The following is a 17,242-nucleotide window of genomic DNA, read 5'->3' as shown; positions in this document are numbered from 1 at the left end:
CTGGTTCTGCCGGAGGGTTCTTCCTGTTAAAAGGGAGTTTTTCCTTCCCACTGTCGCCAAAATGCTTGTCATATGATTGTTGGGTTTTTCTCTGTATCTATTATTGTAGGATCTACTGTACAATATAAAGCGCCATGAGGTGACTGTTGTTGTGATTTGGCGCTATAAAAATAAAACTGAATTGAATTGAATATATGGATGGGTTGTCATTTTGGAAGTTGCTGTTTGTGTGAAAGACTAGACAATAAACTAATGTTGTTTTTTGCTCAGTCAAGTCAGAGTTATGTCTGCTGTTTTCTGCACAACACTGGGTTGTCAGACACAGATTGCATGAAGTTATCAATTTGACTCAATTGCAGGCTGATATTAGACTTAGAAATCCGAAGTTGCCTATTGTGTGAATGTGAGTATAACGGTCTGTCTCTCTGTGTTGGCCCTGCGATAGACCTGTTCACCCCGCCTCTGGACTGCTGGGATAGGCTCCACCCACCAGGCAGAGTGACTACAATACCCCATCAGCCTTTTACGGCTGAGAGCTCATCAAGAATGATAAAAAAAATAATAAAATCATGCCCATATACTTCACTGTAAATTTACTATTGTTATCATTTATACACAATTTTTAATAGTCTTCACAGTCTCCTTTTACATCAACAGTCTTGCTGCCTTACGTTTTTGAGGTTGAGATACCAAAATATGAAAAAAAAAATACTATAATACAAAATGCATTGAGAAATATTTCATACTTTATACTTAAATTAGCCTTTATTACTTACGTGAGGCAGTATCAGTTTATACTGTAAATAAGCATGAGAGGGTGAACATGTTATGCTTCATATAAAGAACAACAAAATAAACAACAAAATAAACTACCACAGCTATGCAGATGACACACAAATATATATCACAATGTCACCAGGAGACCGAGGCCCTGTACAGGTTCTCGGTAAATGCATTGAGGAAATTAATGACTGGTTGTGCCACAATTTTCTCCAGCTAAACAAAAACAAAACTGAGGTAATAGTCTTTGGCGCCAAAGAAAAACGATTACAGGTCACCAGAGAACTTCAATCTATACACCTAAAAACCACAGGCGAGAAATTTGGGTGTAGTGATGGATGCAGACCTAAACTTAGAAAAACACATTAAGACAATAACAAAGTCAGCTTACTATCACCTCAAGAATATTTCAAGGATAAAAGATCTGATGTCTCAACAGGACCTGGAAAAACTAGTCCATGCATTCATCTTTAGTAGGCTTGATTACTGTAACAGCATCTTTACAGGTCTACCTAAAAAATCAGTCAGACAACTACAGTTCATTCAGAACTCTGCTGCTCGAGTCCTCACTAAGACCAAAAAAGTGGACCACATCAGTCCAGCTCTGAGGTCCTTACACTGGCTGCCTGTCCGTCAGAGGATAGACTTTAAAGTTCTGATGCTGGCCTATAAAGCTCTGAATGGTTTAGGACCAAAATACATCAGTGACCTCCTGACCCAGTATGAACCTTCCAGATCCCTCAGGTCATCTGGATCCGGTCTTTTATCAGTTCCCAGAGTCAGAACCAGACACGGAGAAGCTGCATTCAGCTTTTATGCTCCTTATATCTGGAACAAACTCCCAGAAAGCCTCAGATCAGCTGAAACACTCAGTTTATTTAAATCCAGGTTGAAGACTCACCTATTCTCAGCTGCATTTGAATAAAGCACCAAATCCACACTTTTAAGCTTAAATTTCAAAACTTACATTTAACTACTGATTTTATCTATTGTTCTGATTTTATCTGTTTTGATTTTATATACTGTTGTTTGTTTGTTAATTAGTTTGTTTGTTTGCTTGTTTTAATCAATTTTAAATCATGCTTTTTATTTGTTTTTGTTTCTAATGTCTCTGTAAAGCACTTTGAATCACCTTGTTGTTGAATTGTGCTATACAAATAAACTTGCCTTGCCTTCAACACATCTGTGAATCATTCAGAAAAATGGAAGAAAATGTTGATGAAAGACTGATATTTATTCTGGTTCTTTAAAAAAAGATGATTTTCCTTTAAAAAAATAAAAGAAAACAAAACAAACAAAAATAACAACAACAAAAAAACAATGCCCCTAAGAGTAAGAGTAATGGGGGTTACAGCCAATTCAGGGACTTATATCAAAGACTTTAAGCATTGAAAATGTATTCACAGAATTAAAATAACATCTGGTTATAATATTATGAGTAAGGGTGTACAACTGTTTTTAATTTTTATTACTTATATTTTAAAAACTGAACTTGAACAAAAATGACTGGACATGGCATTTCAGGATATTGCATTGCATTAAAAACCCAAACAAAAGTATAATTGATTTCTAAGGTAAATTGGGGATTCAGATTGTAAGACACGCTTTTAGAAATAATGTGATAATATATTTTCATACAAAATACACTCAGTTCTTTTGTGGGGACTCAAATGGCACAGGATACTTGGAAAGACCTGCAACAACAACAATGGCTGTTAGGTGTGACAGAGGTGCACCTTAGACAAACTCAAATTCTGTCAACAGCACACTATGTTGTCAAAATATCACAACAGAGTCCACTGATACTACTACCAAAACTATGTTCATATAATAATATTTTTTGTGAAGAATAAACATAGATGACAGGTCAGAAAGATTGTAGGGAACAAGAAAGCAACAATTAAAAGAGCATGACAAGAAGTGTGAATGTGTCCTTGGAAAAAAACCCCAGAAACTTTAAGTTTTACAAATAAATTTATGACTAGTTGTGTTTTTCATACACAAATCCATCTTATCCTAATTCAGATATTGTTTTTAAGAAAACGCACCCTCTGCTGTGGCTCTAATGTATGAAAACCTGTCAAAAACACATATTTGTGTGTGAAAGGTTGAGATGAAAAACTATTATCTCATAATAAAAATCTTAAATCAATGGTCTGGATGACTTGTTACCTTTAAATATTTGTAGGTAAATACAATCACAGTTTTAATTGTAATTTTAGATAAAATACATTGATGTTCCTTTTAATTACAGGGGAATTAAGCGTTAGTCGTGGGCTATATTATAAAGTGTTGCCATGTTTTTACCTTCTGTGATAAGTAGACTGATTTTACATGTACTGAAATGTACTATATAATTGTCATTGTCATCTGAATGAACCATAACTAAACTCATGAAATAAAAGCATTAAAGTAGATCAAAACAATGTATGTAGAGTGATGTGAATCTCTTTCAGTTTTTCCTCCAACTTCTCTGCTAGCCTCAAGATTTAAAACATTAAAAGAGACAGATGTCTTACAGAAATAAAAATCCAGAATCACTTATGACATTCACAAAATCAAAGTCAAATGTCACCAAAGACCAAATAAAAACAACTGAAAAGGATTGAGACCAAATCGGATGTTTTCTTTGTTTTAAACAGCACTTCCTCTGGTAAGACCTGTTTGTGTCCAGGCTTCTGCAGTTACTACCTGGTCAGCAACTCTGAAACATTAAAAAAAGAGAGCAAAGGTTTGACAATAAACAATAACCAATGAACATAATATAATTTCTACATTTTAAAAATCGTAATATTGCTTGTAAAACTCCTCACACTAAAGAATACTAATGGCTATAATTAGTTTAAATGTTGAATTGCAGATTCCCCTAAAATGGACTCATTGCAGCCTCTCAGCTGATCATCATACTTTGGCTTAAAATAATTGTTAACATTGTTAAGAGCAAAAATTCTTTATTTTTTGTAAAATTTTTAATATTTAATGTAATACCATTGATAACATATTAGGAGTTACCCAGTAAGGGACACTTCATCATCTGGAGTGCCTGGAAGTTCATCATAACGTTTCTTCACCATATCAAGCTCTGTTGAAACATCTGAAAAACAAATTTGAATTTTTATGAATCAGTAATTTATAAGTTAATTTGAAAAACAGATAAATAGTTACACAGACGAAGTTATCAGGTGCAAGATTGCAAAGATAAAGAGAAAAGGACGGAAGCATTATCAAGCACTTGGAACCGATGTAATTACAGCAAACTGTCCTGTTTACCTGGGAGTGAGCTCCCATCAGTCTTGAATGAAAGTTCAAAGGATTCCTTCATAGTAGTCTCCAGAATCTCAAGGATGTCTCTCTAATTTAAAAAAAAAAATTGTATTCACTTATCACAGATCAAATATTGTATTAAAGTCATATTAAATTACATTTAGAAATTTCTCAGACTTCATTTAAAACATAAATGGAAACATACATTTTTGTATAAGTCTATTCCAGTTAAACACAGAAAAAGCCTTCAGGTGAGCTATAACAAAATATGGTCATAATACTTCTTCATAAAACAGGACAAACCCTTAAACTGCGTAACTTCTCCAACATGGTATTTTTTGCCTGCTCAAACATGTCCTTTTTTGAGTGCACATGGTTCTTAATAGTCTCCCTCATGTTGTACAGCATGCCTTCTCCTCTAAATTCTGCAGCCTCTACAATAAGACAGAAAACTCCAATTAGATTCCTCTTGCTGAATAATGATAAATATAAATATGTGTTTTAGTGCCAAGTTGTGAATAATATTATCTCTTACTCTTGTAGCCTTCTTCCATAATGTTCTCAATTGTCTCTGTCAGACTGCTGTAGACTTTTTTCTTCTGTTCCCGGATCATTCTGTTCAGTTTTGCCTTAATTTTTTCTTCCTTAGAGACAAAACATGAAATATGGATGAACGTTGTTTTAAATTACATCAAGCTATAAAACTAATTTTTCATTTTTTCCTTTTACTGTACTTTACTGTTTGAATTGATGTATAGGAAAGTTTCATCTCTTACCTCTGTCTTGAGAAATCTGAGCTGCAGTTCAGTATTTTTGTACTTTTCAATCAGAGAATCAGTGTTAAGAGAAAAAGTCTTGATGACTCCGTTGAATGCTCCACATTCTGAGTCATTTCTAAAACATGTAAACATTGTGGTTATTAATGGCAGAGTTGGCAAGTTTATATTTGAAAATTGTGATATGTTATAAATTACATATCTTGAATAATATTATGTGACTGTTTAGAACTTGTCTTTTCTTACGGGAAGGTCTTTCTGAACTCTTCATCAATGCTGTCAGTCAGGCATGAAGCCAACATCATGTTAAGGTTAATTAGGGTCTTGTTCTTTGGTTTGTGGACGCCACCATTCTCAACAACACACTTCAGTACCCTGCAAAAACCACCACCCTTCTTTCCCTAAAACAAAAAAGAAAACGGAATTATTTAAATACATACTCCTGTAAAACCTGTTGTTTTGTTACACCTAGATTTAAAATACATACGCGATACAAGAAGTTCTTGAGTTTTTCTCCGTATGAACGTTTGGATTTCTCAACGCCATCATTAAGACATTTTTCAAAGGCCGTAATGGTCTCTTCCATTTCTTTGTTGATATTTGCTAGTTGAAGGATCATGTTTCTCTCAAGTTCTGAACACACCTCACCTTTTTTATCATCCTGAAAAATATTTGAAGGAATAAAACTATAAAAAAAAAATACTTATTATTTCTTATAGATCTATAAACTCCACTTGGCTTTAAGTCACTCTACTGTAAGTAAAACAGAACGGCAAAAATACATGAATCAATTGATCACTTAATAACCTATAAATTAATACATAAAAAAACATAATAAGAAACACAAAGACATTTGATAAATCCCAACATGTAAGAGTTGGTTTTACTTGACCTTACCACTCCTCCGGAGTTGGCTCCTTGAATCAAAGCAAGAATCCCATAAGCTCCACTCACATAGTTTACTATCTCAGAGTGACAGTCATTGAGATCTTGCAAAAATCCCTGAAGTTTGGGTATTTCTGTTAAGAAGAAATTTCAGTGCCACAGTTTGACATTACGTACTATAATTCAAATTACATAATTCCTCTTTCAGTCAGAGCAAACTAAAACAACATGTGCATCAAGACTTCACCTACCAGTCTCTTCTGGACTTAGATGCTTCCCTTTTAGGAACTCTTTGGAGCTCACTGTGAACACTTTGAAACTGCCGTCAGTGAAGTGTTTCTGCGGAAAAATGATTTAATTTTAAAGCATCTTTGCAACTGTGGAGAGTCTGTATTATTTTCTGTCAGCCTATAAAACTCACATTAATCTTGCTTCGCATGTTGAATTCTTTCCTTACTCCATCCTTGGCTTGCAGGTTTCTCATTACTATTCCATCATGGATATGAGCTCGTGAACTACAAGAAATGTGCACATCTGTACTGTTACCGTCATCACTATTATCATCACCATCACCATCATTAATTTGGGGCAGGCTGGGCGGTTTTGATTTATTCTTGGCCTTTAGGTGAAAATGTGGGAACCAAACTGAGCTTTGCCTGACTTTTGCACACCTGTAACTCTTTGTTAACACATAGATTGTATTTAAAGACTGGCTGTGGCAATGTTTCTCTGCCTGATGGTGCTGGTACTCCAGTTTGTTGCCTTCTATTTTTAAATGTCTGGTCTGGTTAATATCCTCTCATACTCCTACTTGCTAACTTGGGTTGTCAGAGCCTCACACCAAAATACTTACCTGTTCACTACAGTCTCCGTCTTTTTTCCTTCCAGCCAGTCATTGAGTACTCTCTCCCAAACCACCACCTTAGGGTGGTGCTCTCCACTAATTCACCAGTTCATTGTATACATTTGTTTCATTGGAAATAAACCTATTGAGCTTCAGTTGTGCGAGTCTGCTTTGCGGGTCCAGTCATTTATGATTATATGGCTTTATTTGCTTAATGTATTTATTTTGACCGTTTAAAAAACAAACTCGCAAATATGGGAGTTTGCATGGAAAATTTACTTACAAATCATCTGAATCATCAAGAAGATCAGACTTGGTGCAGATAAAGTGAATTTGCTGACATTCGCCACCATTTCCAATCAGACTACTGACACTTTCCAGGATCTCCCAGGCTGCTTTCTCTGATGCTGCTCGATTAATGTCAGTCACAATCCACACAGTAGAACAATCTCCAACTATCTGAAAGGAGAATAACATGTCTCAGTGCTTAATAGAAAGATGACTGTTTACAGACAACACAGTATAAGCAAAGAGCAGTAAATGTGAATTACCCCTTTCCACATCTGATCTCTGCTCTTGTTACAGTCGCCATTTCCAGGAAGGTCCACAAGTGTGACATGCTGGAGAAGAGACTTGTTTGGCACCCTGACAGTCACACACTTCACCAGTGGCCAAAACCACTTTTTTCCTTCATTGCCTTCTCCTTGTTTTGAATCACTTCTTGTGTACTTGACACATTTTGCAGAAAGTTCATTAGCCTGCAATAAATAATAAAAGCAGTGCAGTTTAATTTTAATCCTACAGTTTAAGTGCTTTACAAAAACCATTAAAAAGTCCGTGACATAAAAAAAAAACAACTTAAAGAAATTGGATCACTAAAAAAAGGTTTTTTTTAAATTATTTTATTTTTTGCTTTTATATTAAACACAGCATGCTTATACAGATTCAACTGAGGACAATTACTACATTTAGCATTTGTGAACTTATAAGTAAAAAAGAAAAAGAAGGAGAAAAAAAGAGGAAGAAAAAATTATAACAACATTAACTAAATAAAGAGTAAAATAAAATAAGAAAATTCGCGCAGAGCGTGAGGCATGAATTATGATCAGTTAATTAAGAATTCTAGAAATGGCTACCAAATCGTACAAAAACTCGCCAGTTTCCCCTTTCTATCAAATATTATCTGTTCCACCCTGGCCCAGACACCATCTCATTAAGCCACCTTTTAAAACACGGGGCCGAAGAAGACCGCCACTGTAAAAGAATAAGTTTCTTTGCAGCCAGCATACCCATTGTAATTATCTGTTTTTGTGAAAAGGAAAAAAGATTCGATTGATGCAAATGATCCAATTATAGCCAGTGTACCACAAGTGGTACTTTTTCCTAAATTGGTTTGAAAACCACGTAAAAATCTGGCTCCAAAAAGCTTTAAAGACAGGGAAATGCCAAAATAGATGTGCAAGGGAACCTTCGTCAATTTTCGATTTAAATGATCAGATTGTGTCATGTACAAGCTTCCCCTTGCGTTATATTGGATCAAGACTGAGGAGAAATTCAGGTCATGTGAAACCCTTTTTAAAACAATCAACCATTTGATAGTTTTGAGAAAGTCTCTAATTATCATTCAAAACCAAAATGAAAATAGATTTTTGAATTATTTAAAAGTTTTTATTCTCTATTTAAATAACACTTACTACACTCTTGTTCTCAACAGCAGAAACTACTTCATGTGGGAATTTTGCATAGTTTTCGACCACTTTGAGATATTAATAAGCCACTTTAAGGTGCTCCCTTATTTGCAAGGGACCACTACAGCGCATAACTTGGCATGTCTTGACTTTCAGGGTTTTACACCACTTTATGCCATTCCTGACACAACCGACTGTCAGACACCAATTTACTAAAGTTTGTGGCCACTTTGATTCAATCTTTGCTCAGCAGTTAATTTCTAAAGAGTGATTTAAAAAGGGTAGTTAGGTTAGAACAGGGAACTGATCACTGTTGTGTGAAGAGGTAAAGGTTCTTACTGCGAAAGAAAGAAAGAAAGAAAGAAAGAAAGAAAGAAAGAAAGAAAGATCGATCACTGGATCTGTTTTTGGTGTTTTGTGTTTTTTGGACTTTTGGATCAATGCTGCATTCTGTTTTCAGAAGTGAGATGTGTTTCCAATTTGTAATCTTTTGTCAATTTGGTCAGTTCCCTTTTGTGTCCAAGTTGTCCTAGTTTCACCTATGTCCCCTTCCCGGCATCCCCAGTGTGTAGTCTATCATGGCTGTCTGTTATAGTAGTAATATGAGTTTGTCTTACTGATTCACATCTCAAAATCTTTCGCCTGGATTGGAGAAATTCTGGAATTTCTTTGAAATATTTGTTCTCCATGAGGTTTTCAGAGGACTTCTCTTTCCATTCTTCTCCATAAAGTGCTGTCAGCTTTTCAACAGCATCACGATAATCATCGTCTTTCTTGTCCTGATCTTCATTATTGTCAAGAAACTGACAAAATGACCACAACTCATCTTTCCACTCCTACAAAAATAGATGACAAGACATTTATTGGAGGAATGTACCCAGCCTTAAGCTCCAAGAACTGCACTATAACAAATGATTTAGTTTTAAGTACAAATCAAACTTTGAGAATTCATTTTACCTCCTTTGTGATGAACTCAATTTCTGCTTCATACTTTGTGCTACGTGTGTTGGCTTCCAGTTTGATCATGACTGAGGTGCAGGCATTGATGCTTCCTGAGGGTAAAAGATTCTTCTCTTTGATGATGGCATTTATCAAAGAGCTCTTTCCAGCCCCAGTTTTACCAAAGACACCAACCAGCTCCCTCTTGTCTGTCTCCAAATCACTGATCTTTTTCCTGTTGAACAATATTTTAAATATGGGTTAATTGATTCAGTCATGAAAACATTTTTAAGCATGCTTCAAAAGGTTTAAAAGAGAGTTATATTATTTTTAGTAGTAATCACTACTAGGTATTTCAGTTTTATAGACTCGCTCCACTAATTGTTTACTGTATGTTGTTTTGATCTACACCTTCTTTTTTGTGTCAGCTAAAGTGAAAATGTTTCCTTCAAGAGTTGGTAGATACCGGGAACAGGAAAAAAAATGTAGCTAAGTCACCAAAACTTCCTAAAAATGTCAGTCTTTGTTGGTCTTAACTTGGAAAGTTTTAGTTTACTACCGAATCATTCCGTCATCTATAATTGTGCGGCTGTAAGTCAAAAGTATGATGTAAAAATAACTAAACAAAGAACCAACACGTCAAACAGACTGACACAAGAAACTAACTGGTGACTATTGAACCAAAAGGGTTCATGTTCAGGCAGCTCGATGGCATGATGGCACTGTTGTCTCACACCACCATCTGGTTGGGGGCCTTTTTGTTTTGAGTTTACGTGTTCTCTCTGTGTTTGCCTCGGTTCTCTCCAGGTACTCTGGCTTTCTCCAACAGTCCAAAGACGTGCAATTAGTGCATTTAGGTTAATTCATCTCCATGTGACTAAATTACACATAACTAGCAGCTTCTGAGGATGTTTTACAGATATTTTGTGCATTTTTGCTTTCTTTAAAAACAAACTCTCTGTGATTTGTTTGTGAAACTGTCACACAATCAGGAGTGGAACCAGGCCCATACATTACAAAATATGAAAAAAATTAATACTCACTTCAAGAAAGCACTGAGTTTGTCTTGGTCATTTAGTCTGGCATGTACAAATGTCATGATGCTTTTCACATCAGACAGTATGATTGATTCTGTGGACAAAAAAGTAAAAAACTATTTAGAAGGAATTATAGACTAGAATAACCAGAAAATGTAAAATCTCATGTTAAAAAAACAAACCTGTGTGAATTAGAGTATATCAGGATCATAATATGACCACTTACCAATCATACTTAGTATACCATGCATCATGTGACTGTTACATTTTGACAACAGGCCAAAGAAAAAGTAATTTCTAGCATCAAAGATGAAACTGGCATGTTGGGAAAATTGTGCTGCACAGAGGTTTAACCCTATAGTGGCTTAAACTGTGACACTGTTTAGAAAGAAACATAAATACCTTCAAATCCTGGCATAGACTGACACTGTCGCTTAGCTGGTGACTGCAACCTGCTGGCATCACTTTGAAGGTCTGATTTTCTCTTTCCTGATTGGATAAAAACAACAAAAAATAATAAGAAAAGAAAAACGTCTTTCTCTCAGTAAATCTATTCTTAGTAAAGTTATGTAGATTGCAAAAAATATTGGTGCCTTTAAAACACAGACTAATATGAGATGCAATAAATACGATGCATGTGTCTCACCTGTATCACTTGTGGATGGCAAGACCTGAGGATGAATATGAGTTATACAGGAAATTATTACTATTTGCATTGGCATTGCTCTTTAACAGCATTTAAAGGACACTAATGTACAAGTTCTCCATGTTTTCAACTAGCAGACTGATGAAGAGTACATTACGCCCTCCCATTACCCTCTTCTTATGCTATGAGACAATTCTTTTACATAATTAAGTTTTGGTGGCAGATTTCTGTTCTCGTGTATTAATCACATGTTTAATCATATCACATTAGTAATAGTAATATCACTTTAGTATAGCAAGAGCACTCCTGTCACTTAGTTGTATGCATGTGCACTAGAAATGAGCCCTGTGCTCTACACACACACACTGACACAGTGGGGCCATTGTTAGTTCATGGGAGACGTTAAACAGATAGTGAGACTCCCTCTCCTTTTCAGGGATGTAAATCTTTAGGTGACGGTTAAGCAGAAAGCAAGGTTATAATTCTCTCTGAGAGGGAGAGGGTTTTAAGCATGAGGCTAATGGTATAGCCTCCCCGTGAGAGGGGCCAACATGTAAGAGTTTGTGGAGTGTCTTTGTCTGTCTCTGGGTATATAAGATGTAAGGGCGGTGGCCACGATTCAGAGATGATCCTAGTGGTTTGGCTGGGATGCTTCTATCCACATTGCAATGTGTTTATTACACCCTTTTCAAAACGCTCAATGGGTGTGTTGCAGGTTATTGTCAAAATTTCCACAACAAAGTCCCAGTCATGAAGACCTACAGAGACGGTTAGCGAACCCCTAGCTAGGGCAAAATGTATATTTCCCAACCCAACCTATGAATTAGGTTTTTAGATTCAGTCATTTATTGGTTTCTGTAGAGAGTGGTCAGTTTCTATAGACCAGAGGATGGAGCTTTACTTTGTCTCAGGTAGTTGGCCTAAATGTCTGAAATTCAGTATAACCCTTACCTGAACCACATCAGCTGCTTCTTCATGCTCCTGTTCACACTGCAGATAAAAGTGCAAAGCAGTGTTTAATATTAACCTCTTAAACGTGTATTAAAATTGTATTTGTCATATGGACATTTAAGAACTTTTCCCTTCACATTTACTTACTTGAACAGAATTGACTGTTTCCCGATTTGAGTTTTCTTCTTCCTACAACAGTAAAATCAGTTCAAATCTATATTAGTTAAGAATTAATAAAATTACTCTACAAATAATTACTGCCAGTGAGACGCTGTCGAACACCAGTGGGTCATTTGGTGTTCCCTCTCCATGGTAGACTATCACTTCTTGTTCCAACGCAGAGTGGTATTTTTGTGTAGCTTATCTGTGTAGCCAGTCTAATTAAAAACGTATAGATAGCGTATTTCATAGTGTTATCTTCATGCACTCTGTGTATTCACTCACTAATTATAGTCACAGTATTCACTCACTGTGCCATCAGGGATTCGCTAGCTTAGCTTGGCCTGTAGCCAACTCACTAGCAGCATGGCCCTTTCACCTGTACCTCCTGCACTTTCTTGCTCATTGTGTCAGATTACTTTTGTTACTTTTGTGCTTAATTACTCCTTAGCCTCCTTTAGCAATAATGATACTATTTGTAGACTATTTGCAGCTCTGGAGGCCAGGATCACAGAATTGGAGACTCTGCTTCGCACCCTTAAACATCCCATAGCTAGCAAGGCCCCTTTAGCCCAGCAAAGCAGTGTTTAATATTAACCTCTTACTACTGTTTCTTGATTTCTTGATTTGTGTTTATTTCTTCCTAGCACAACAAAAACATTTCAGTTTTAGTAAAGAATTAACAAAAATGACACTACATATTATTACCGCCAGTACATTTTTAATATTCTGATAATTCTAACAACAGTTCACCTCCGAACACTCAAATAAAAATGTTGTTAAAAAACGTAATTACCTTTAACAGCTTGAGGTTCTTCTTGAATTTCACTCTTGGTCCAGCTTTTGGGATCAAATTATCAATTTCTCGATCATCAAGGACACGCAGACTTTCTGCATCGATTTGTTCATCTGTAATTAAAAATAAAGTTGCAGAGATAAAGATTATTCTCAACTTGCTTTAGAAATTCTTGTTCAATGAGTGACAAAGCAATGGGCATAGTTATATGAGCTGTTTCACAGTTAACAGATCACATCAGGATCAATATCTGTACCGATCATGGATTCACGTTAATACTTTACCTTTAAATTTCTCCACCCACTCACTTAGCCCCCATTCAGCCAGTTTGTTTCTTACGAAATCATCCATGACAAGGAAGTGAAACTGTAAGATAAACTGTGATGTTTAACCAGACAGTACTGCTTTACAGGTTAGACATTTGTGATCAACTTCTCCTTTAATGCATATATAAATCAGAGACACTGATATCAAATTCAGATTAAAAGTTCAACAGTTCACCTTTTGTTAGAAGTAACGCAGGAAAAGGCTGCTGAGGGAGATAATAATGGATTGGATTTATATAGCGCTTTTCAAAGAACCCAAGGCGCTTTTCAATGCCACTATTCATTCACTCTCGCATTCACACACTGGTGGAGGCAAGCTACGGTTGTAGCCACAGCTGCCCTGGGGCAGACTGACAGAAGCGAGGCTGCCATATCGCGCCATCGGCCCCTCTGGCCAACACTAGTAGGTAAAGTGTCTTGCCCAAGGACACAACGACCAGGAGGGAGAGCCCGGGGATCGAACCGGCGACCTTCTGGTTACAGATACGCTTCCCCCCTGAGCCACGGCCGCCCCGATGTGAAGTAAGCAGTGAGACACAGACAGAAAACAGGCGGGAAGAAAGCAAAAAGTCTGAAAACAGGTTAAAAACAAGTTAAAAACAAACTGGAACTGTGTGGCCCAGACTGCACAATTGCAGCTGCATCTATACATTTAATAGAAAGGTAAATCCAACATGAATAAAGCGGATGCAGGGTAAAGCAGAACTGAGAACAGAGAAGAGCAGGAAGAGGTGGTGTTTGTGCAGGCCAGATTGGAAGTGACTGAGAGAGGGGGGTAACAACCTCCCCAGACCAATATAATCCAATAGTAAGGTAGTAACTCTATACTGAGTCCTTCAATTACTTGACATTGTAATCCAACACAGCACAAATAGAGAATAAATGTAGTTTGGAAAGGAAGGCACTTTTGTGCTATTTTAATCACATAATCATATGATTATGTGACAAAATAGCACAAAAGTGCTAAACTACATTTATTCTCTATTTGTGTTGTGTTGGATTACAATGTCAAGTAATTGAAGGACTCAGTATAGCGTTACTACCTTACTATTGGATTATATTGACACGACCCAAAGAAGTGCAACTTCCTGCCTGGATGTGCCAATCCTCTGCTCTCTCATTACTCTCAAGATCAGTATTAGAAATTTGCATTATCTCGGAGTAGAATAATTAGTTAAGTATATTAAGTGATTATTATTATTTAATACATCCTTTGCTTTGCTCCTGCTAAATAGCTTTAATAAAATATTCTGCATTCAAAAAGTCTAAAGTAAAGATCACAGAAAAAGTGGTTGTATGCATGGGCGTGAATGGGGCAAGTTGTCTAAAGCCCAACTTAAGATGGGCAGCAACAGTACCTCAACTGAACATAATGTCACTGGAAACAGAATAATAAAATATTTCTGACAAAATACTTATAGACGGAGTCTGAGTTTGATAGAAAAATACACACAGTTTAAAAACCAAATATAAACAGTTCGGCTAATATGACACTTTTGGTTCAATCCTTTTTTTTCCCCTTCAGTTCTAAGACCTCCACCCATTTTGTGGATGAAAGAGTTATTTTAGCCACAGAACATCTGATATGATTTTCTTGGCTGTGCGGAACAATCAGTTTCAGCTTATACTGTTTATTCTTGTGCTCTGTGTGCAGCTGGGTTTGCTAGTTCACAGACTTTATAGAGCGCATTGGATCATGACAAGAGGAATGCAATGTACACTTTATCTCTTACACCCTAAACCTCCCCACCCCCAACTTCCTGGCGCATCCCACAGCCCTGGAGAATGTACGTTCCAAAATGTTTGCATTGGACTGCAGAACAATGTTGTAGTACTCATGTTTTTAGTAGATTTTCTGTTTCACAGTCAGTAGATCACATCCGTATCAATATCTTCAAATCTCTCCAGCCACTTACTTAGGCCCAGTTTTTTTTCTCCACAAAATCATCCATAAGCAAGAAACTAAAAGATAAACTGTAATATTTCATCAGACAGTACTGCTTGACAAATTAGACTTTGTAATCAACTGGTCCTTAAATTCATTGACTCTAATTCTATATTCAGATAAACTTTTATTGAATTCAAATTAAAAGTTTAAACTACTTACCTTTGGTTTAAAGTAATGCAGAAAAAGACAGTTGACAATAAAATAAATAAATGAACAAAAAGTTAAAAAAAAACAACAAAAAAAACAAAATGCAGGGAGGCACACACTGGAACAGGGTGAAAAAAAAAATCTAGCAAAAAGCAAAAGTCCAAAAACAAACTGGGACTCGGTTTTGCAAAAAGTGTAGTTCACTGTTTGGCAAGTGAAAGTGGATCGCTACATATAATACAACGCTAAATCTAGACAGAGTAAAGTGGGTGTGCACGGAAAAGCAGAACTCAGAAAACAAAAAACAGGATAGGGAAGACGCAGAAGTGGTGTTGATGCATGTAGAAAGCGGTTTTGTTTGGTGACAAACAAATCGAATGGATTAAAGTTTACAGATTAAAAACAAAAGACAAGAAATAAAGAACACTGTGTTATATAAGTATTTAACACAAATTAGTGATAAAATCGCACAATTATGTCCCGTTTTCTAAGCTTCATTCCGTACTAACAAACAGAGGCGTCATAAGGATGAGAAAAGTGATAACATGAGCGCTAGAAAAATAGTAAACCGTCAATTACTTTTACTTTTGAAAATATTAACATATTACAATAAAGGGATGTTTGTTTCATAAGGTATTTGACCTTACCACTCCTCTCTTCTAGAATTAATGTCGTTTTGTCATTGCCAACAAATAATGAAATCTAGTCAGCGTCTGACATCGCCTCCCCTCCTTATTTCATGATTTGGTTCGGTCCAGTGCGCCAGGCTGAGCGCCAGAGCACTAACAGATCCGGTTCATAAGAGAGAGAGAGACAGATGGAAATAATAAGAAGATAACGAAGTCCATATGAAAGAAACTGCTCGAAATTCCTGGTATTTGTAATGTGTTGTATTGTGGCGGGGAAAGAAACAAAAACAAACAAAGCCAAACAAAGGAAAGCCAAACAATAATGGTTATAAAATAAAATAAAAACCCTGTAGGAGTAAGAAGCAGCTCTGGAAGAAGCATAAGCTTTTCTAATCCCACCCCCTTTCCACCACTACTAATAATCAACACGTTTTCTTCCTATTTATCCATCAGAAATTCTTCCTTACAATTTGTTACATGTGTTTGCTTTTATAACCCTAACACGTCAAAACATATACAAATTTACAGATATATAAAGTTATATAAACATACTTGTGCGTGCGTGCGTGCGTACACACACACACACACACACACCCATGTTTTGTTTTTTTTACTGCTTGTTAGACTGAGTCGTGCTGGGACATTGCTTCCGTTCTTCACTTCAGTCCACAATTTCACTCCACACACAGAAATGCAAAAGCTTTTTACTATTGTATGGATACTGGGGTATATTAAATTTAATCCCCCCAAATTGCATGCCCCTTCTCTTTAAGAAAACAATTTTAGAATTTTTTTTTATTTTAACAGTGGATGACTCGACCACCTGTCCCAGATTATGTCATCAGTGTCACGGTCTGCTCCGTGCCTCTGCTCCTTGGTATTCGTGTAACCCGTGCTTGCTGTCCTCTCCTTCCACAATCCTCCTGGGAAAATACCAGAGGCAAATACACCACACTGCGACAAACTCACACTCACTGACTTCTAGCTGGGAAACTGACGGGAAGTCTCACGAAACAAGCGTCGGAGAGAGCTCCACAACACACCTAAGTAGCTCCCCCGACGAGGCTTGATCAGCTGCAGGTGTGCGTAATGAGCTCCCTCAGGTGTGGCCAGCATCCAGTCTGAACACACCTGCCGGGCCTGATGATGCCTGTAGACCGGTGCTCTGTACACACACACACACACACACGCACGCACACACACACGCACGCACACACAAACCAGGAAAACGAGCGACAGCAGCACCAAAAATACACATGTCCATAACTTATTTAATAACCTTGGGTCCCTCAGACCCAGGTCCGTGACATAGGTTTAACACACGTGGTGGTGGCCCAGAGTCTTTCTTCTCTGGATTGGTGAACTATGCAAAACCTGGCTCCATTAACTCATGTATGTGCCTTACCTTTTTCCCTCGCAACTATATA

The 17,242-nt window shown here is 36.7% G+C and overlaps 1 protein-coding gene across 2 annotated transcripts; it reads right to left on the bottom strand.

The window, feature by feature from the left end:
- Positions 1-2,932: 2,932 nt before the first annotated feature.
- On the bottom strand, positions 2,933-15,821 carry LOC308411157 (nuclear GTPase SLIP-GC-like). 2 transcript variants are annotated; one of them, XM_080904931.1, is made up of 23 exons: positions 15,199-15,821; positions 13,050-13,131; positions 12,766-12,878; positions 11,958-11,999; positions 11,811-11,849; positions 10,860-10,884; positions 10,616-10,702; positions 10,220-10,307; positions 9,195-9,411; positions 8,855-9,073; positions 7,101-7,307; positions 6,833-7,008; positions 6,127-6,220; positions 5,957-6,044; positions 5,718-5,839; positions 5,308-5,481; positions 5,067-5,221; positions 4,821-4,938; positions 4,580-4,688; positions 4,348-4,478; positions 4,051-4,132; positions 3,769-3,874; positions 2,933-3,484 (listed from the first exon to the last, which is right to left on the bottom strand). In XM_080904931.1, exons 2-22 carry the CDS (start codon positions 13,114-13,116, stop codon positions 3,789-3,791), a joined length of 2,439 nt encoding a protein of 812 aa, XP_080761057.1. In that variant the 5' UTR covers positions 13,117-13,131; positions 15,199-15,821; the 3' UTR covers positions 2,933-3,484; positions 3,769-3,788. The 2 variants fall into 2 exon arrangements, with proteins under 2 accessions (XP_080761057.1, XP_080761056.1); XM_080904930.1 differs by having other exon boundaries at positions 3,793-3,874.
- Between the last annotated feature and the right edge of the window lie 1,421 nt (positions 15,822-17,242).

The sequence above is a fragment of the Rhamphochromis sp. 'chilingali' genome, assembly GCF_963969265.1.
Source record: "Rhamphochromis sp. 'chilingali' genome assembly, chromosome: 15".
In the NCBI taxonomy this organism is placed as follows: Eukaryota; Metazoa; Chordata; class Actinopteri; order Cichliformes; family Cichlidae; genus Rhamphochromis; species Rhamphochromis sp. 'chilingali'.
The sequence above is the reverse complement of the archived record's forward strand: the minus strand, read 5'-3'. Positions and strand labels throughout refer to the sequence as shown.

Coding starts and splice junctions, on each gene's coding strand:
- LOC308411157 (XM_080904930.1), bottom strand. CDS start 13,116: ATGGATGATTTCGTAAGAAACAAACTGGCTGAATGGGGGCTAAGTGAG. Junction 12,879..13,049: donor GTGGGTGGAGAAATTTAAAG/GTAAAGTATTAA, acceptor TTTTAATTACAG/ATGAACAAATCGATGCAGAA. Junction 10,703..10,859: donor GCCATCCACAAGTGATACAG/GTGAGACACATG, acceptor TTATCCAATCAG/GAAAGAGAAAATCAGACCTT.